Source organism: Oratosquilla oratoria, chromosome 8 (assembly GCF_046742065.1).
Source record: "Oratosquilla oratoria isolate Oo_2021 chromosome 8, ASM4674206v1, whole genome shotgun sequence".
Classification (NCBI taxonomy): Eukaryota; Metazoa; Arthropoda; class Malacostraca; order Stomatopoda; family Squillidae; genus Oratosquilla; species Oratosquilla oratoria.
In genome coordinates, this window is record NC_134784.1 from 78,124,303 (window position 1) to 78,146,615 (window position 22,313).

General features: G+C 35.7%; 1 protein-coding gene across 16 annotated transcripts in view; it reads left to right on the forward strand.

The window, feature by feature from the left end:
* The window catches only part of Ca-alpha1T (Ca[2+]-channel protein alpha[[1]] subunit T), a 448,394-nt gene that overhangs the window by 253,353 nt on the left and 172,728 nt on the right, over positions 1 to 22,313 (forward strand). For all 16 annotated transcript variants that reach the window (XM_076189508.1, XM_076189521.1, XM_076189510.1 and 13 more), the window contains one exon: positions 20,164 to 20,315. In XM_076189508.1, the coding sequence (XP_076045623.1) occupies positions 20,164 to 20,315 (152 nt within the window). The remainder of the gene's footprint in view (positions 1 to 20,163; positions 20,316 to 22,313) is intronic.

The following is a 22,313-nucleotide window of genomic DNA, read 5'->3' on the forward strand; positions in this document are numbered from 1 at the left end:
AGGGTCCTCAAGAGAGCCAAGTTCTTCAGACTGATTAGAAATTGCTACCACATATTCCTGGTCACATGCATTATCCCTCAGTTTCTCCAGGTGAAACTCATGTGGGTTACATTTTGGGATATAGTCTCAGTGTTGTGACCACCATGGGGGCCAACTCATACATCATAAACAGCTCTGTTGATGCCAGTAATCACATTGAAGTTGCCCAAAACAATAAGTGATCTATAGATTCAAGCTTGGCATAGAATGTCTCCTCTTCAAAGTTATATATCTCAGTAGGAGCATATAAGAGCAATAAGAGAGATGAAGCCCAGTGCTTGAGTCTAACCAGAATCATACACTGATCAACCGGAGTAACTTTTACAATGGTGTGGTGTAGTCAGTTAGATATGTCTACAGCTATTCCTGTGAGGTGGGTCCCATTGGTTCTCCCCAACCAGAAGTAGGTGTAACCCTCACTACAAATGTCACTGTTGCCTTATATTCTCACCTCTGAGGGAGCCACTATATCTAGTATAAGCTTCCTGAGCTCTGCTAACAAAAAGGGTACTCAATCATCCTGAGAACGTGAAAGAATATTCTCAGTGCCCAGACGGAGACCTTGTTAGAGGTTCACCCCAGGCCTGGCTTGACGTGTTTTTGGCTCATTTGCATCTCCCTGGCACTCCACACAGCAAGTTTGGTGATTATGAAGGGAACATGTTGTAGGCCTGTTACCACCATATGTGACCAGTACAGTTGCCATGAACATAAGCTTGTGATTTGCTCTACCACGCCACCACCCACCACTGAGCCCAACAAGGGGAGACCAGGATTTGGGTATACATATTAACCCAATAGTTTCAGGGGTCATAGGAGAGTATACGCACCCACCACCTTGACACTAGGGGATGACAACTGCAGACCATGCAGTGTGGGCCTAGGTGGTAGTTGCTTGACTCAAGACATGCCTAACCCACAGATTCAAGTCAATCAGCCCAGTCCATTTTCCTCTCTGAGCTAAGAGGGACTACCTGTCCTAGCCTGAATAGAGGACCAAAGAAGCATGTTAGTAGTCCCAGGGGGGCACCTCAGTGCAACCATGGCACAAGAGTATCACTCAGTCTCCAAGACTTCCATCTCCAGGCCCTGCAGGGATACCACACATGGCAAACATGTGGGTTAGTGACCCATTATGAAGTTGGATGGCCATTGACTCAGAGCACTTCTGCCCTTTTGGTAGTTTTCTTTTTCCTCCTCTGGGTGTCCAAGACACCCTCCTCACTGGCGGGTGACCAGTGGGGAGGGGGTTAGATGCTGACAATCCAACCATGTAGTAGTTAGTACTGGGTTGCATAGTACCAGTAGCACAGCCAATTCAGGGGTGGTTCTTAAGAGTTATTTGAAGATAGTTATTAGATTTTCTTTCTATTGTCCAAAGTCAGTACTAACAATGAATTTAAGTAGGTTTATTTTCTTGTAATGAGTGTAAGGACTACATTATAGTTTATGTGTCTATATGTTAAAACACCATGTTATAGAAAAAAACCTGATAAGGGAATCCACATTACAGGGAATTTATCTGTTTACATCAATCAGGTAAATTAGGGAAATATATTAGTGAGTGCATTGATTTTTTTTTTACCTGAAAATTGTATCAGCATCATAGAAGTGACATCTAAATTGTTGACAAACATGAGAATAGTATTCCACTACATGGGTGAAGAGATGAAAAAGAAAATTATTTTAAAGTTTATTCATCCCAGAATGAAATGTGCTGCAGTGCTGTGGTCCTCAAAAAATAAAAAGCACAACAAAAATAAAGAAATGAATATAGATAAATATATATATATAGACATTATATATATGTGTATATATATATATATATATATATATATATATATATATATATATATATATATACAGACGCTCCTCAACTTACGTTTTAGTTACGTTCCGAACGGCCGAACGTAAGTTGAAAATGAACGTAAGTTGTTACTGTACTATACATCCGTAAATTCTATTACCGTATCTTATAAAACACCCCTAAATCATTAATTATACACATAACATTGTAAAATAATAACAATTTCAAATAAATTAAATTCAAGCAACATAAATTGAGATTGTGGAGGAGGGGGAGAAAGATGAGGCAAGGCATGTTCAGTTTGTCGTTTGTGCAATGTAAACAATGGACGCAGCGTCATGCGCAAGTATCGTTTGAACTACGGAGAGCGAGCTAAACTAAAAAATTCACTCATTTTTTTTTTTTTTTTACAATTTTTTTTTTTTTTTTTTAGTCAGTTCAAACGTAAAATCGAAAAAACGTAAAACAAATTAACGTAAGTAGAGGAGCATCTGTATGTATATATATATATATATATATATATATATATATATATATATATATAATATATATATATATAATATATATACATATATATATATATATATATTTGTATATATATATATATACACATACATATGTATGTATATATATACATATATATATATATATATATATATACATATATATATATATATACATATATATAAATATATGGACAAAAAATGAATATAGGTGTAATATATAGGCCAAAGACATTATCATTAGCAGACGACAAACTGTTATTTCAAGAACTGTCTAGTTTCTGCAACTGGGATTTATTGATAATGGGTGATTTCAATTTTACTGACATTGATTGGATGACCCTTGAACATGGCCATATAGGTAGTCGCTTGATTGATTTTCTTGGTGACAATTACTTAATTCAGCATGTAAAAGAGCCCACAAGATATGGAAACTTACTCGATTTATTGATCACTAGCCGCGAAAGCATGGCAACTGATGTAGAAGTCGGTGAATCTGTTGCAAATAGCGATCACAACTTAGTCAGATTCAAACTCCTAAACAATTTTAGAATAGATACTTGTGCTTCTAAAATACCCGATTTCAGTAAAGCTCAGTTCATAGAACTACGTCAGGAGCTTCAGCTTACAGATTGGGAGGAAAAATTAAACGAAAGGCCTGTAGATCAGATGTGGGAAATATTTCAAAATACGCTCACTAAGATGATTCAAACTTACATTCCTTTTAAGGACAGACGTCCCCCAAATCAGGCTCGCCCAAAGTGGCTCGACAAAGAAACTGAAAAAAGTATTGCTAAAAAGAGACAGGCTTATAAGAAATATAAGTGCTCGGGTGCATCTAACGACTATGAAAGTTATGTATCAATACAGAGAGATTTAAAAAAGACAATAAGAAAAAGAAAACGACAATACGAAATGAACATCGCTGAGAAATCCGAAGAGAATCCCAAAGAATTCTATAGTTACATTAGAGATAAAAAGGTTGTTAGGAATCACATTGGTCCACTATTATCTGCTGACGGTCAACGTGAATATTCAAATGAAGGAATGTGTAATCTCTTAAACAATTATTTTAGCTCGGTATTCGTAAACGAAACACCTCAAAGTGAATTCCAAACTGAAACCTGTGAAAAGTCTGGGGTAAACTTACTCACTACAGTAAATATAACAAAAGAAACAATTAAAAGGTGTATAGACAAACTCAAAGTTAATAAAACACCAGGGCCAGACGGTTGGCATCCAAGAATCTTAAAGGAAATGAAAAATGAGATTGTTGTTCCATTAGAAATTATTTTCAAGAAATCCATCATATCCGGAGATGTCCCAAGAGAATGGAAGCTAGCTAACGTTACTCCCATATTCAAAAAAGGTGACAAAAAGAAACCAAATAACTATAGGCCTATTAGTTTGACTTCGATCGTAGGAAAAATAATGGAAACTATCATCAGAGATGCTATCGAATATCATTTAGAAAGTAACCGTTTGATAAATGATAGCCAACATGGTTTCAGACGGAAACGTTCTTGCGTGACTAACTTACTCGAATTCTACAACACAGTTGTCTCGAATTTTGACAAAAGAAACAATATAGATTTAATATATCTAGACTTTGCAAAAGCTTTTGATACCGTCCCACACGAAAGACTTCTTACTAAATTAGCTTTGCATGGAATAAGTGGTAGCCTATTAGGTTGGACTAGTAATTGGTTGAAAGGTCGAAAACAGAGAGTTGTTTTAAATGGAAAAACTTCTGGATGGAAAAGTGTTGCAAGTGGAGTTCCTCAGGGTTCCGTTCTTGGGCCACTTCCATTCATAGTATATATAAATGATATAGACCATGGACTAAAATCTACTGTTTCCAAATTTGCTGATGATACAAAACTGTGCGGTGTGGCAAATGATCACTCAAACCAATTAGATATTCAAGAAGATTTAGATAAATTACAGCAATGGTCTGAAAAGTGGCTAATGAAATTTAACACAAGTAAATGCAAGGTAATGCACATAGGTAAAAATAACAGCAAGTATGATTACAAGTTATTTGGAAATTCGTTAACAAAAGTGGATAGTGAAAAAGATCTCGGCGTAATTATCAGTAACGACCTCAAATCATCCAAGCAGTGTATTTCAGCCTCTGAGAAAGCAAATAAGATTCTGGGATTGATTGCGCGATCTTTTGATTTCAAAAGTCCATCACTCATTAACAAGCTATATAAATCGTTAGTTCGTCCACATTTGGAATATGCTGTTTCCGTATGGTCACCGAATCTCATTAAAGACATTGACAGACTGGAAAAAGTACAACGGCGAGCCACAAAACTGATTCCAAATATCAAAAATAAATCATACGAAAATCGACTTAAGCACATGAATCTGTTTTCCCTAAAAAAGCGTAGACTCAGAGGTGACTTGATACAGGTCTTTAAGATTTTAAAGGGAATTGACAACATCAAAAGTGACCAAATTTTCACATTGAATGAAAATCAGACAAGAAACAATGGTCTCAAACTGTCCGGAAATAGATTCAATTTGGAAGTAGGTAGAAACAACTTTGCCAACCGTGTAGTTAATGAATGGAATAAACTTCCTGCACAGGTAGTGCAATGTAGTTCAGTTCGAAGCTTTAAGAATCATTTAGATAAATACCTAAGTAAGATGCTGTAATTATTATAATTTATGATATATTATTTGTTTTTGTTTTGTTATAATTTGTCTGTCTGATTTTCATTTATTATTAGTTATATGTCAATTTATTATCATTTACTATTTACCTGTTTGTTTGTTATTCAACTATACCAATGCATTTATTTATGTATTTTAATTGTTATTTACATTGTTATAGTTTTAATTTATTATTAATATGATTTTTTTTTTTTTTTTTTTTTTTTTTTTTTTTTTTTTTTTTTCATCCGACCTAGATATGGATCAAAAGGTCTCCTGTCGGCATGCTTTGCCTTTGTAATCCTTTGTAATATATATATATATATATATATATATGTATATTTATATATATATATATATATATACATATTCACACACACACACACACACATATATATATACACAGTGGAACCTCGCTATTCATACACAATTCGTTTCAGGAGGCTATTCGAATGGCGATTTGTACGAATGACGAAATTTTTTTTTCCCATAAGATATAATGTAAATTGGATTAATCCTTCCCAGACCCTTTTAGGCTTGGTAGAATCACTAATTTTTTGGACCCATGGCTGCATTATTTTTAATAAAGAATAACAAAAAATAGCAATAAAGTAGCACAAAGTATCACGAAGCTTGCGTAGATGATGTGCAGCATACAGAAGCTAGCATGACAGTGAGCTGAAGTGACTGCTTGGCGCGGCCAGTAACAAGGTGACGCTGTCCGAATCGCTGGGCAAGCGTACGGATGACGAGTTGAATTTTACTTGAACAAGTTGGACGAATAACGAGTTGTATGAGTAAAGAGGCGGACGAATGGTGGGGCTCCAATATATATATATATATATATATATATATATATATATACATATGCATATATATACATATATATATATATGTATTTATATGCATTTATATATATATATATGTATTTATATGTATATATATATATATATATGTATATATATATATGTATATATATACATATATATATATTATATATATATATATATAGATATATAATATATATAGATATATATAGATATATATATATATATATAAGTAATTTGCTAGTGGACAGTGACATCAATCAGATCATTGCTATGGTTTAAACTCTGGCTTACAAGATTTAGGAAAGACCACTCTCTGTGGCCCCAAATTCCTATTTTTCACAGAAGAGCAAACCACACTAGCAGGGGGTAAGGACCGGAACAAATACCTTTCACGCTATCATCATTGTAACCAAATGAGTAATTCGCTAGTGGACAGCGACATCAATCGGATAATTTTTATGATAGTTGCGCAGAGGATTCGAACCTACTGCTCTGGCGCCTAAGAGGCTCCCAAGTCAGTGCCTTAGACCCCTCAGCTATCGATGGTTAAAACTCTTTCAACTCGAAGCGCTACTGGCTTCCGAGATTTAGGAAAGACCACTCTCTGAGGCCCCAAATTCCTATTTTTCACAGAAGAGTCAGCCACACTCGTAGCAGGGGTTAAGGACCGGAACAAATCCCTTTCATGCTATCATCATTGTAACCATATGAGTAATTCGCTAGTGGACAGCGACATCAGTCAGATCATTTTTATGATCGTTGCGCAGAAGATTCGAACCTACTGCTCTGGCGCCTAAGAGTCTCCTAAGTCAGTGCATTAGATCACTCAGCTATCGATGGTTGAAACTCTTCCAACTCGAAGCGCTACTGGCAAATTCCTATTTTTCACAGAAGAGCCAACCACACTTGTAGCAGGGGGTAAGGACCAGAACACACCCCTTTCATGCTATCATCATTGTAACCATATGAGTAATTCGCTAGTGGATAGCGACATCAATCAGATCATTTTCATGATCGTTGCGCAGAGGATTTGAACCTACTGCTCTGGCACCTAAGAGTCTCCCAAGTCAGTGCATTAGATCGCTCAGCTATCGATGGTTGAAACTCTTCCAACTCGAAGCGCTACTGGCTTCCGAGATTTAGGAAAGACCACTCTCTGCAGCCCCAAATTCCTATTTTTTACAGAAGAGCCAACCACACTCGTAGCAGGGGGTAAGGACCGGAACAAATCCCTTTCACGCTATCATCATTGTAACCATATGAGTAATTCTCTAGTGGACAGCGACATCAATCAGATCATTTTTATGATCGTTGCGCAGAGGATTCGAACCTACTGCTCTGGCGCCTAAGAGGCTCCCAAGTCAGTGCCTTAGACCGCTCAGCTATCGATGGTTAAAACTCTTCCAACTCGAAGCGCTACTGGCTTCCGAGATTTAGGAAAGACCACTCTCTGCGGCCCCAAATTCCTATTTTTCACAGAAGAGCCAACCACACTCGTAGCAGGGGGTAAGGACCGGAACAAATCCCTTTCACGCTATCATCATTGTAACCATATGAGTAATTTGCTAGTGGACAGCAACATCAATCAGATCATTTTCATGATCTAATTTTGACCATTCTTTCACAAATTTTAGCTACCGTACTTGTAAGAGAGACCAATCTATAGTTGGTATGGTCTTCCTTGTTTCCCCCTTTATATGTTGGTACTAGTCTATCAAATAAACCCTTCAACCTGTGCATGTGATCACTCCATGTATCAAAGAACACAACTGTCATCAGAGTATGCTCCAACACCTGGCAATCCCTCAACTAGCCAATTCATAAGGCAATGAAAAGGTGCTCCACTATTTTTCATTCCAGATGGGGTCACTTTATATTGAAAGTTCCCATGTGGGGTAACAAAAGCAGATATCTCAGTAGCTCTGCTTGTAAGAGGGATCTGATAATATCCCTTCATTAAATCTATTTTTGATAAGAATTTTGCAGCAGCCACTTCTTGAATGAGATCATCTATTCTGGGGAAGGGTTTGCCTTCATGACTGCATTCATCCTCCTGTAATCAATACATAGTCTCCACTCACCTCAAGGCTTAGGTACCAGCACAGCTGGTAAAGCCCAACTACTAGTACTAGGTTGCACTAATCCTTGATCCATAAGCTGCTTCACTTCCTTCTCCATGATCCTCTTCTTCTGGGACAACAATCTGTAAGGGGTCTGCCTCACTGGCTTAGCTTCATCTTGTAAGATGACATCGTATTTACCTAGTCGTATTTTGCGGGAAGGGGAGCTACGCTCGTGGTGTCCCGCCTTTGTATCATGTAATAGGTACACAATGAAAAAATAATGGCATTCTTACAGAGGAATGCTTGGACTTCTTCATGCATCTCTCCCTCTAGTGATGACAGAGATCCCTCTAATGCCTCATTTATGTCTGACCTGTCCAAATCATAAAAGACATTAAGATCCCCAATATTTGAGTCAAAGTTTCCATCACCTTGTCCTGTCTCAATCATACTAACTGCTTCCCTCTCTACACTCCCATGGTACTCCTTCAGTAAATTTATGTATGCTTGGTGCACTCTTGATCTCCTCATTGAGTTCCTAATCATATATGTATTTCCACCCTTTCCCTCCAGCACCTTGGACAGTCCCTCATACTTCAGGTGCAATGAGGTTTTCTGAGGAAATAACAACAAAATGTAGTTCCCAATATTTAGCTTCCTTCTAACTGCCTTCTTATCATAATAACCTTTGTAAACATTTTGTGACTATTCAAAATTTCTTTTTGCTGTCTGCCTAATTTTCCTCAACTGCTCTCGAAGTTAGTACCTACAAGCATTGTGTAAGGAGAGTTTTCTTCTGAACTCTTTGATAACATTAATTCATATAAGGATGCAAAGGGTCGCAGGGCTCTCCCAAACATCAGGTAAAAATGAGAAAATCCTAAACCCTCATTTATAGTTATTCTGGTGGCATATATTAGTAAGTCTATGCCTTCATCCTAATCCTTCTCAAATTCTAACACAAATGCTCTGATCATGCATTTTAAGGTTTCATGGAACCTCTCAAGACTCCCTTGACTTTGGGGAGTGATATGCTGATGCGATCATATGCTTTATATTGAAGGCTTCCAGGGCCCCTTTGAATATCCCACTTAAAAAGTTAGTGCCTTTGTACTTCCCAAGGCATACCCATTTTACTAAAATAAGACATTAAGACCTTGGTGATTGTGTGGATTAGCACATTACAGTGAGGATAAATGACTTTCCAGACTTAGTTTTTGGGAGAGGTCCTACACAACCAATCACTACTCTACTGAAAGGTCCCTCAGTGACAGGAACTTGGCATATGGGTATCTTCCTAGGAGTGTCATTTGGCTTCCTAGTCACTTGACACACAATACACCATTTAACTATCCTCTTGACATTTTCTAACAAATGAGGGCAGAAAAAATGCACTAAGATTAATTGTCTGATCTTGGTGATTCCAAGGTGGGTGTATGTAGTTGCATGAGCTAGCCTCAAAATCTTCTCCCTGATCTTCCATGGAACTACAATTTGGGTAACAACATCACCTCCTACCCCTTCTGGTACCATATATTTTCTCATAAGTACAACATCTTCCATGATGAACTTAGGATCACTGTATTTCTCTTCTTCCTGCTCCTCCTCTTGAGCTGCTTGGCACACCTCCTCCAGCCCCAGGTCCTCCTGTTGTAGTTGGATGATTTTTTCCATATCAATGGTATCCTCAAAGATCATTTCTTCTGCTTGGTAGTTGCCTCCCTGGTCTCCTCCTACATCTTCTGCTGCTACCTGCTTCTCTTCCACTCCAAGATCATCTTGTGATTCTTTTTGGATCTCATCTCCAGCATCTGCTTCGAACACAGGAGATTAAGGTTGTTATCATCTGGCTCATCTTCCTCTTGTTCTTTCTTGGCCTGAGATTTGGTGATAACTGCCACTGGGTCCTCCATATCAGCTTTGTCATTCATCTGTCTGGCCATGGAGTCATCTACCATCTTGAGTCTAACCTGGACTATCTCACCTACATAATTTCTGAGGAGGATGTCTATCCCTTTCACTGGAAGTTCCGCTAATCCTACTTCAGCGCTCACTGTCTGACCATCTAATTCAAGTACCAGGTAATACCTTAGCTATGGGTGCTAATGTCATCACTCTGGCTAATCCCATAGTGAACTGACCTATGTTCCTTTTTTCTAATCCTGGTATCACATTTGGCCTCACAATGGTGAAGGATGCCCGTGTCCCTTAAAGCTTTGACTGCATACTTCCTTTCACTCCCCTCTAATCCTATCTTGGCATCTTTTATATAAGGTAACCACTCTTGGCTGACTCCTGTATTTTCCAGCTTGTCTAACCTATTTTCACCTACATGGCCTGAACGCAGTTGCAAACTGAATACTGAAGGGATGTATAGACGAACTAAAAGGAAAAATATACAAAATAATTGAATGCTCACTAAAAGAAGGAAAAGTACCAGGAGACTGGAAAAATGCCAATATAGTGCCAATACATAAAGGGGGAAATAAGGAAGACCCAATACATTATAGACTGGTGTCCCTAACGATTACAATAGTTAAAATTGGTGAGAGAATCATCAAAGATAGATGGACAAAATATCTGGAGGAGAATAATATACTGAACCCGAGGCAATTTGGAATCAGACAAGGAAGATCATGTACCACCAATTTAATTTGTTTCTATTCAAGATTGATAGATATATTGCAAGAAAGGGATGGCTGGGCAGAATGTGCTTTCCTGGACTTACAAAAGGCATTTGATAAGGTACCACACAAAAAATTGCTATATTAACTAGAAACAATGGGAGGCATACATGGAAAACTATTGAATTAGATGGAGGACTTCCTGCATGGAAGAAAAATGAGAGTGGTGCTCAGAGACAAATATTCAAAATGGGAAGAAATGAGTAGTGGCATCCCACAGGGGTCAGTACTAGCTCTGATAATGTTTGCTATATATGTAAATGACATGGACAAAGGCATTGAAAGTTACATGAACTGCTTTGCGGATGATGCAAAATTATTAAAGAGAATAAACTCCAAAATAGACTGTGACTCATTACAGAGTGATCTGAACAAAGTCTCAGAGTGGAGCAAGAGATGGGAGGTAGAATTCAACATCAAGAAGTGCAGTATAATTGAATTTGGAAAAAGCAAGAAGAGAATATCAGGACAGTATAAAATTGATGGAAAAGAAGTAAAGAAAGTAAATTCTGAAAGGGACTTAGGAGTAATTATTACCAAAGACATGTCACCAGATAAACATATAAGTAAAATAGTTGGAGAATTATACAATTAAAGGTGGCCTTTAAATACCTGGATAAGGAAATGATTAAGAAAATATTACAAACACTGATAAGGCCAAAACTGGAATATGCAGTGCTTATATGGTCGCCCAGTACAAAAAAGAATATAAGAAAATTAGAAAGAATACAAAGAGCAATGACAAAGATGGCCCCAACACTTTCAAACCTGACATATGAACAAAGACTGGCCAAATTGGAATTGCCAACCCTTGAACAAAGAAGAGAACAAGGGGACCTACTAACCATCCACAGAATTATGAAAGGTATAGAACGACTTGATAGAGAAGACTTATTAAAATGGGACAGAGGAAAAACAAGAGGACATGCAATGAAACTCAAAAATGATAACTACAGAAGAGACCTGAAAAAGAACAGCTTCCCACACAGAGTGATAGATATATGGAGCAAATTGGATGAAGAAATAGTGTGTAAACACAATACAGGAATTTAAGAACAAACTTGATCTTGCAAGATGCAAAAAGAGGTCACCACGAGCATAGCTCCCCTTCCCGTATAATACAACTAGGTAGATACAGCAATTGCTATCATCCGTCTTGCCTGCTACTTCCTTCTCCTTTGTCTTCCTATCCTTTCCTTGTCTCCAGGCTTATGTGTCCTCTTTGTTTCCATTTCCCCTGGGGCGATTTTTCATCCCATGATCATTTTCCCCTCAAGTGTAACATTTACTCTGATTCAGATCCCACCCATTTCCCTCTACACACATTATCTTCTGCTTGGTGTGCTTGTTTTCCATTTCCTGCCTCTACCTTTGTTCACTTTGCCTTGTATAACAATCCTGAGTTCTATGCCCAAATCTTCCACAGTTAAAACGCTGGACTGGTTTCCTACAACTATCCCCTACTTGTGGCCTCACATATCTCTGACATAGAATTGCATACACACCTCTGTTCTCACCCCTCTAAGTTTGTATCACACTATTCTTCCAATTTTCAATTGTTCTTAGTGCAAAGTTTTCCACACAACTCACTGCTTGTACTAATGTCTCACATTTCTATGTGGTTACATATAGCCTAGCCTCACTGTTCAGTAAGTTAAGTAATTGTTCCATTGCTATCACCTCCAAGACCTCGGTAGTTACAGCATTTTCTGCACACATCCATTTGTCTAGGTCACTCCTCATATTCCTAACTAGATCCATATATCCATGACCAATATCCTTCCTGACTTCTCTGAATTTCTTTCAGAAATACTCTGGAGAAATCTCGTATGCTTTTAATATTTTGCTCTTTATCTGATCATAATCATATATACCATCTCTGTTGAATACCATGTACACATTTAAGGCTTTTTGGGGTAGGCTAGATCTTATCATTGCTGACCAGAGGTCCTTTCTCCATCCCAAATGTTTTGCTATACCTTTGAATGTAGAAAAGAACAATTCTGGATCCTATTCAGTAAATTTGGGGATAAATTGCCCTGCTTTTATGATACTATCCTCTACACATCTCTCACTACTCACCAAAGTTGACTGTTGTGCAGGCTGTCCTGCTCCAATCCTATTTGTTTCCCTTCAAGACTCTGTCCTCCTTCTTAAATCTATACCACAACCACACAATATCAGTGCCAAGGACAGGTGCTGATGTGTGCCTATATAAGCCTGTTCTATCACTACAGTATTTGCCTGGCTCCACACAATCCTTCTACTTCTTTATTTGTGTGTGAAGAAGGCTTACAGAATTTCAATCATTACCTATCTAAACAAATGGGAAAATATATATACATATGTGGGAATTCTACTTTGTAGTGTCATCTTATTTACATACCCTCTGACCTCTGAGGGGAGAAGGCCTCAATTTTGTACTGCTCTGCTGCTGGCTTGCAAGTCTCCTGCAACTAGTCATGCTCACATGAGAAAAAGCCTAATTCAAGTTTTAACTTATTATCTGATTAAAGGTAATCTACTACTATGTTGAATCTAATATTATAATCAATCTACTAAGAATGGTGAGCACTATGGCTCTTGCTAGGATGTGGCTTATGGCACCATACCCATGTCCTATTGTGTTAGTGATGTGTCATGGAACAGGACATATGCACACCCACCTAATAATCACATCAGAACCCGAAATAGTGGACAAGATTGAATATAAGACACCAATAAGTAAAAGTGACCACATATTGGTTGAACTGGAACTAAAAGAGGAAAAATACACACAAAAAATGAACAATATAGAAAGGGAAGATTGATGTATGATTTTTTTCTCTTTTTTATAAAATAAGAGAATTCTTTCAAAAAGCTGACTGGGAAAGAATACACAGGGAGGAAACAACAGTAGAAGAGAAATGGAATATTTTGACAAAAATTTATAAAGGAGTGGATAAGTATTGATAAGTATTTTAGACAAATGATTTGGATGATGGAGAACATAAACACAGGGGAAGGCTCGGAACCCTAAACACTCTAACATTTCGTTCGCGTAGAACTTCTTCAGATAGTGTATGGAAAACTGTAATTAAAGTTTATGTACCAAACTTAATCATCTTTTTGGATACTTGGGAAAGGTCGTTTTTCTGGCGTGTTCGAGAATTATACTAGTTTGTTTAGCTAAATTGATAAACCCTCCTCGATGGTTCAATGAATTATTAGTTGAAATATAAGCTGATTCTACAATTCTTCTAGTGAATTTATCAAAACTTTTATGTAGCACTTCAGCTTCTCTCCAGCTTGGTAAATGATCAAATTTTTCCGCATGAACTACTAAAGAATTAGAAGTCCTATGTGGATTTATGTCGTTTTTATGTTCATAAATTCTTTTTTCTAATCCCCTTGATGACTCACCATAATATGCCATTGAGCAACTATTGCATGGGATTTTGTATACGATGCTGTTTTCGGAATTGGTTCTTTTTTCGGGAGTCTTTATCAAATCACCTATCCTCTTATTAGTTATTTTAGCTATGTTTATACCTGTTTTTGTTAAATAAGGGTCTATTATTGCTGACATTTCTGAGCCAGGTACTGATACAAAATTGGTATTATATTTATCATTTCTCTCTTTCCACGATTATAAATATTTATTGCTTTTTCTTTCGAACCATCGAGGAGGGTTTATCAATTTAGCTAAACAAACTAGTATTTTAATTCTAGAACATGCCAGAAAAATTACCTTTCCCAAGTATCCGAAAAGATAATTAAGTTTGGTACATAAACTTCAATTACAGTTTTCCGTACACTCTCTGAAGAAGTTCTACGCAAGTGAAACGTTAGAGTGTTTAGGGTTCCAAGCCTTCCTCTGTGTTTATGTTCTCCATCATCCAAGTGGATAAGCATGTTCCAAGACATAAACAAGAAAAAGATTATGTAAAGTGATGGTACAACAAAAGATGTAGGGAGTTAAAAGACAAAAGGGATAAAGCTTGGATAAAATTGAAAAAAGACAAAACACCTGAAAAATGGAAAATATATACTAGTTATAGAAATGAATTACAAGTGTGCAGAGAAGAAAAGAAAAAATATTAAAAAGATGTCATAGAAAAATGTAAAGATCAACCAAAACTGTTTTACAGATTTGTAAACAACAAACTGAAAAACAAAAAAAGAATTAGAGAAACTACGACAAGGAGAAGTCAAATACACAGAGGAAATAGAAATGGCAGAAATTATGAACAAACATTTTAAATCGGTGTTTACAAGGGAAAACATACAACTTTAAGATATCGAGTGGGAGGAGAGAGTTCCCCTATGAAAGAGATAGAAGTATCAAGGAATGAAATAATGAAACACTTGAGTAATCTCGATGTCAGAAAATCGCATGGACCAGATGAAATGGCATACTGGATTTTGAGAGAATGCAGGAATGAACTGACAAAATAAATAGTCTAATAAACAGTTCATTGAAAGAAGGAAAAGTTCCAGAATATTGGAAAGGAGGAAATATAGTACCAATATATAAAGAAGGAAACAAAGAAGACCTTACTAACTGTAAACTGGTCTCTCTTACAAGTATGATAGCTAAAATTTGTGAAAGAATTACCAAAATTAGATGGGTAAAGCATTTGGAAAAAACAACATGCTAAATCCAAGAGAATTTGGATTTAGACAAAGACGATCATGTGTCACAAATTTAATATGTTTCTATTCAAGGCTAATAGATGTAATACAAGAAAGAGATGGATGGGCTGATTGTGTATTTCTAGACCTGAAAAAAACTTTTGATAAGGTGCCACATAAGAAGTTGCTTAAGAAATTAGAAACTGCAGGAGGAATACAGGACAAACTGCTGAAGTGGATGGAAGACTTTTTGCATGAAAGAAAAATGAGAGTGGTGATAAGAGACAAACACTCTAATTGGGATGAAGTGATAAGTAGTGTTCCACAAGGACAGTTTTGGCCCCAATAATGTTTGCTTTATATATTAATGATATGGATGAAGGAATTGAAAGTTATATGAGCTTCTTTGCGGATGATGCAAAATTGTTAAAAAAGTGAACACTGAAGAAGATTGTGAGTCGCTACAGAGTGATCTCAATAAAGTATGGGAATGGAGTAGAAAGTGGGAGATGGAATTTAATATCAAGAAGTGTAGTATAATGGAATTTGGAAGAGGCAAAAAAAGAATAGTGGGATCATATAAATTGGGAGAAAAAGAAATAAAAAAAGTAGAAAATGAGAAGGACCTGGGAGTCATTATTATGAATAATATGTCCCCTGAGAAACATATAAACAAAATTTTTGGAGAAACTTGTAACTTAAAAAGAACAATCAAAGTGGCATTTACATACCTGGATGAAGAAATGGTGAAGAAAATACTAGTCACTTTGATAAGACCAAGATTGGAATATGCAGCGACAATGTGGTCATCAAATACAGAAAAATGTATAACAATACTTGAAAGAATACAAAGAGCAATTACAAAATTGGCACCAACACTCTCAGAACTATCGTATGAAGAGAGACTAGCAAAACTTGAGCTACAGATATTAGAGCAAAGAAGAGAGAGAGGAGACTTGATAACTACTTATAGAATCATGAAAGGCATAGAAACTATTGATAGAGAGGATCTAATAAAATGGGATAGTGGAAATACAAGAGGACACGGAAAGAAAATCAAGAAAGACAGTTATAGAAGAGACTGGAAAAAGAACAGGTTTCCCCACAGAGTAATAGACATTTGGAACAAGTTAGATGAGAAAGTGGTGTGTGCAAAAACAATACACAAATTTAAAAACAGTTTAGATAAAATGAGATATGAAGACGGGACACCACGAGCATAGCTCCCCTTCCCGTAAAATACAATTAGGTAAATACAACTAGGTAAATACATATATATATTATTGAACATACAATGACATAATGGATACAAGAGAAAACTAGGTATAGAAATGAGGAAGAACCATCAAGACTGGACCTAATAATCATATCAGAACCCGAAATAGTGAACAAGATCAAACATAAGACACCAATAAGTAAATGTGACCACATATTGGTTGAACTGGAACTAAATGAGGAAAAATACATTAAAAAAAATGAACAATATTGAAAGGGAAGATTGATGTATGAAAAAACAAACTTTGACAAATTAAAAGAATTCTTTCAAAAAGCTGACTGGGAAAGAATACACAAGGAGGAAACAACAGTAGAGGAGAAATGGAGTATTTTGACAAAAATTTATAAAGGAGTGGAAAAGTATGTGCCAAGACAAAAGCAAGAAAAAGGACATGTAAAGTGCTGGCCCCAATAATGTTTGCTTTATATATTAATGATATGGATAAAGGAATTGAAAGTTATATGAGCTTCTTTGTGGATGATGCAAAATTGTTAAAAAATGAACACTGAAGAAGATTGTGAGTCGCTACAGTGTGATCTCAATAAAGTATGGGAATGGAGTAGGAAGTGTAGTATAATGGAATTTGGAAGAAGCAAAAAAAGAATAGTGGGATCATATAAATTGGAGACAAAGATATGAAAAAAGTAGAAAATGAGAAGGACCTGGGAGTCATTATTATGAATAATATGTCCCCTGAGAAACATATAAACAAATTTTTTGGAGAAACTTATAATCTAATAAGATCAGTCAAAGTGCCATTTACATACCTGGATGAAGAAATGGTGAAGAAAATACAGTAGAACCTCTACATATGAATCTAATTCGTTCCAGGACCTACTTCGTATGTTGAAATGGTCATATGTTAAATCAAATATTCCCATAAGAATACACTGTAATTCGTTTAATTTGTCCCACAGCCCAAAAACCTATGATAACTCCTTAATAAACACTGTACTGCAGATAATTACACATAGCAATAAAACAAATGCATTACTTTATATAAGAGATATGTAAAAAAAATAATTTATAAGGAAATAATCAATAAAAAGGTGCTTTTATTGTCACTTTACCTTAGAGATCGTTGAGATCGTAGACATGTTTCGGCCATATTGTTTAGCCAGATCACTTATACAAACACTGCTCTCATGCTTTTCTATGATTTCTTGCTTTACTTCTAAGGAAAGCATTACTTTCTTCCTTTTTTCACCACTGCTATCACTCGCACTAGCCTTCATGGGACCCATGATGATAAAATAGAAAAGGAAATGTGAAAAAGGAAGGTATTAAGCACTGTTATTTACAATCAAAACAAGGAGAACCACGCGACATGGAGAGCTGTGAACTGACTGCCATCTAGCGGGCTAACAATGAAACTGCAATGCTATGAGAAACTTCGACGCCGTATATATACGAAACTTCGACAACTTCGTATGTTGGAAATTACTTCAGGTGTAGAGTCAAATATTAGATCGAATTTCACATCGTATGTTGGAAAACTCATATGTTTAGGCAATCGTAAGTAGAGGTTCTACTGTATTAGTTACTTTGATAAGACCAAGATTGGAATATGCAGCGACGATGCAGTCACTAAGTACAAAAAAATGTATAACAAAACTTGAAAGAATACAAAGAGCAATTACAAAATTAGCACCAACACTCTCAGAACTATCATATGAAGAGAGACTAGCAAAACTTGAACTGACATTAGAGCAAAGAAGAGAGAGAGAAGACTTGATAACTATAGAGTCATGAAAGGCATAGAAACTATTGATAGAGAGGATCTAATGAAACGGGATAGTAGACATACAAGAGGACATGGAAAGAAAATCAAGAGAGACAGTTATAGAAGGGACCTGAAAATGAACAGCTTTCCCCACAGAGTAGTAGACATCTGGAACAAGTTAGACAAAAAAGTGGTGTGTGCAAAAAGAATTAATGAATTTGAAAAAAGTTTAGATAAAATGAGATATGAAGACAGGACACCACGAGCATAGCTCCCCTTCCCGTAAAATACAACTAGGTAAGTACAACTAGGTAAATATATATATATGTAAGTATATATATACTTATGTATATATATATATATATATATATATATATATATGTAATTATATATATACATATTTATATATATATATATATATATATATATATATATATATATATATATATCACACCAAAACACTGGTCTTAACATTATGAATGAATTAATATTGTGACATAAAATAATATATGCACTTAGTTATTGGAATAAAATCAAAAGAAAAAGCTGCCCATGAAGAATGAAATGAATGAAATTTAGTCCTCTCAAGCATTTGTTCTGAAAATTTCGTACTACATTCTGGCAGGGTATATACATTTTTTTTTTTTTTTTAAAGAAAATACATTTCTGTTGTTCTTTTTCTGTTTTGTGATTCTAATTTGACTTGGACAGTGGAGTTTCCATGTATGAATCAAATTGAATGATATATATATATATATATTTATATATATATATATATATATCTGTATTCAAAAGAGTTAGATTTATATAATTGGTTAGATTTAAGCAAGGAGACTGCATATGTGTGTTGTGGCTAGAAGTATCTTCAGCTGACTCAGTCTCATTATTATAATTTGTGTTGTAGGATGTAAACTTAACTCACAAGTGTTCACATTTTATACTCGAAATAATAATATTTGTATAATAAATTTTTGCTGAAGATATCAAAATAGATTGACAATTAATCATTCACATAGTGAATAATTTGGTTTATGAACAGGGCTCTGGAAAATTAATTATGCTCATATGTAGAGATCCCACTGTGATTGAATTTTGATTAGTCTTGTGTTTCATGTATTTTGAACTGCATGGCTACATACACTGACCTGTGATGATAAAACTAATTAGAGATAACAAATAATATATTGAATAAAACTACTGATTTTAGTATATTTGATTAATTTTATCTGATTACTTTTTATAATTTCATGAATGACATTAAGAATTACATAAGTTATTTCTCCTATGTTTATCCTTTTCCTTCCCTTCTTTTATCCTTGTACATATGTGCCAACACTTCTAATATACTTACACCCTTTTCTTATACCTCTTACCTGTTAATACAATACTCTATATTTCTTGCTGTTGATACCCCACCATTGATAATTTGCCTTCTCATTCTTATTACCTAATATATTTTCCTTTCGAATCTTCCCCATTCTCACTCAACTCCACTTTATTCAAATGTTTTTGCTCCCTGTACTGTTTCACCATGCTCTACTTCTGTATAACTCATCAACTTCTATTCTGTTTACCTTGTAATCCTTTGCTATGCATATTTTGCCTTATTCAACCATTGCTCTTCAACCTGTTTTTTTATGTTGCTCAATTCCCCTTACTCTTATTATTCTCTGCCCCAATTTTCCTTCCATTATCTTTCCAATTACTATCCAAATTTCTCAATATAACTTTTCCTACTTTATCCCTTTCTGTTTCAATATCATATCTTTGGGACTTTTCACTGTATTTTTTTCTACCACCAACCCTTTGTACTTACATGATCCTCCCATCTTACACTCAAACATATATCTTATGCTTATTATGCCAAATCTCTATATTTATTCCTGTTTTGCTGCCCTGTTACTTTATATTTCCTCATCCTACCCTTTCCCTTCAACCTGGATACCTTCCACATCATGTGCAGAGATGAGAGAGCCACCCTACTACAGCAACTACTCAAGGATACGCCTGTTCATTCACAACATTGTAACCTCCAAGTATTTTGACTTGGCCATCGCTGCAGTAATTGGACTCAATGTGGTTACCATGGCGATGGAGTTCTACAAGATGCCCAAGGTATGTACTGAAGGAGAGGAAAGATTTACAAGAAACCTGAAAATGAAAGTGATTCCTTAAATAAATAGGGAACTGGAAGAAGTATGTTATGGATGAAATAGAGCATAAATCACTTTATTTTTTTAATTATATGGTTGCATGGTTGCAAATACAGAGAAATAATCATAGCCTATGGTTCGAGTGAAACTTAGGTTTTTGTGCCAAAAGGGCACACTTATAAGACAGAATACAGCTAAACATACATTTGCAACTGATGTATTCTGGCAAGTCTTACATAGTTTGTGCAAGTATTGATGGGATGGTTTGAACACATGGAAAGAATGAGTGAAGAAAGATTAGTAAAAGAGGTGGAAGGCAGAGGTGGAAGGAGTGAATATGAGGAGGTGACCAAGGATGAGATGGATGGGGTTAAAGGGACATTGAGAAAGAGGGGAATGTCCATTGAGGAGGGAAGGAAGGAGACAGAAGATAGAGTTGAATAGAGAATGGTTGTAAATGGATGATATTGTAATGCATGGAAGGGAGTGAGTGAAGGAGTATGTGTGAATGATATTTTGACACAGCTTGAAGGGATTTCTCCCCATCTTCTCATTTTCTGCATGAGGGGACAGAGAGGGTAGGTTGCCGATTAAATGAAGCGGCATTGCTGTGGATGTGCTGTGTCTTGCTACACTGCTTCTGATCCAGGGCAGTGGGCAAGATGCAGGGATGACATGTCATCTAGGAGGAGCTAACATAAGAGGGAGGGAGTGGGTGAATGGGATTGGAGTACTTATTCTCTTTAATAGTTTCGCATCATCTGCAAAGAAATTCATATTACATTCCACGCCTTCATCCATGTCATTTATATAAATAGCAAAAATTATCGGAGCCAATACAGAGCCTTGGGGATTCTGCTTACCATATCTTCCCAATTTGAGTTCTTGTCTCTAAGTACCATCCTCATTTTTCTTCCATTCAAGAAATATTTCATCCTTTCCAATAATAATACTTGTATCCCACCTATTGTTTCAATTTTTCTTAGTAGCTTTTTGTGTGGTACTTTGTCAAAAACATTTTATTAGTCCAAGAAAGCACAATCTGCCCATCCATCTACTTCTTGTATTATTTCTATTAATCTTGAGTAAAAGTATATACAGTTTGTAGTACATAATCTTCCACTTCTAAATCCAAATTGTTTAGGATTTAGTATATTGTTCTCTTCCAAGTGTTTAATCCATTTATTTTTGATAACTTTTTCACATATTTGTTCAGTTGTACTTGTAAGGGATACCAGTCTATAATTTGTTGGATTTTCTTTGTGTCCTTTATATATTAGTACAATATTTGCATTTTTCCAATCCTGTGGCACTTTTCCTTCTTTGAATGAAAAGTCAATTAACTTGTGTATTTTGTCTGTAAGTTCATCTATACATTCTTTCAATATCCAGTTCACTATTCCATTGGACCCATAATGACTTTCTGATGTCAAGATTCTTTATTCAGTCCCTTATTTCTCTCTGCGTCACTGTTTTTTTCTTTCATTTTAGGGGATCCTTCTCACTGTCCTTCATCCCAAATTTGTGAGCTTTCAATTGTAAATACAGACCTAAAATGCCTGGTCATTACTTCAGTCATTTCTATATCTATATATTCTTTGTTTCCTTTGTGCAGTTTCACTATTTCATTCTTATCTTTTAGTTTGTCATTTACATATCTGTAAAATAGTTTGGGTTGGTGTTTGCATTTATTATATATTTTTTGTTGTTTCTTTTTTCCTCTCTACGTATATCTACATATTCATTTCTCAGTTTGATGCATGATAGCCATTTGGTAATTTTTTATATATACATTTTTTTTCCATCTTTTCTAGGCTTTGTCTCTTCTATCTTTAGCATCACTGCACTTTTTGTTATACCAACACTTTATGTAAACCCTTTTTTGTTTCTTCCTAGGTACATTTTTATCAGTTCCCTCCTTGTATTTTTCCTTAAATATGTTCCATTTCTCTTTCATCTT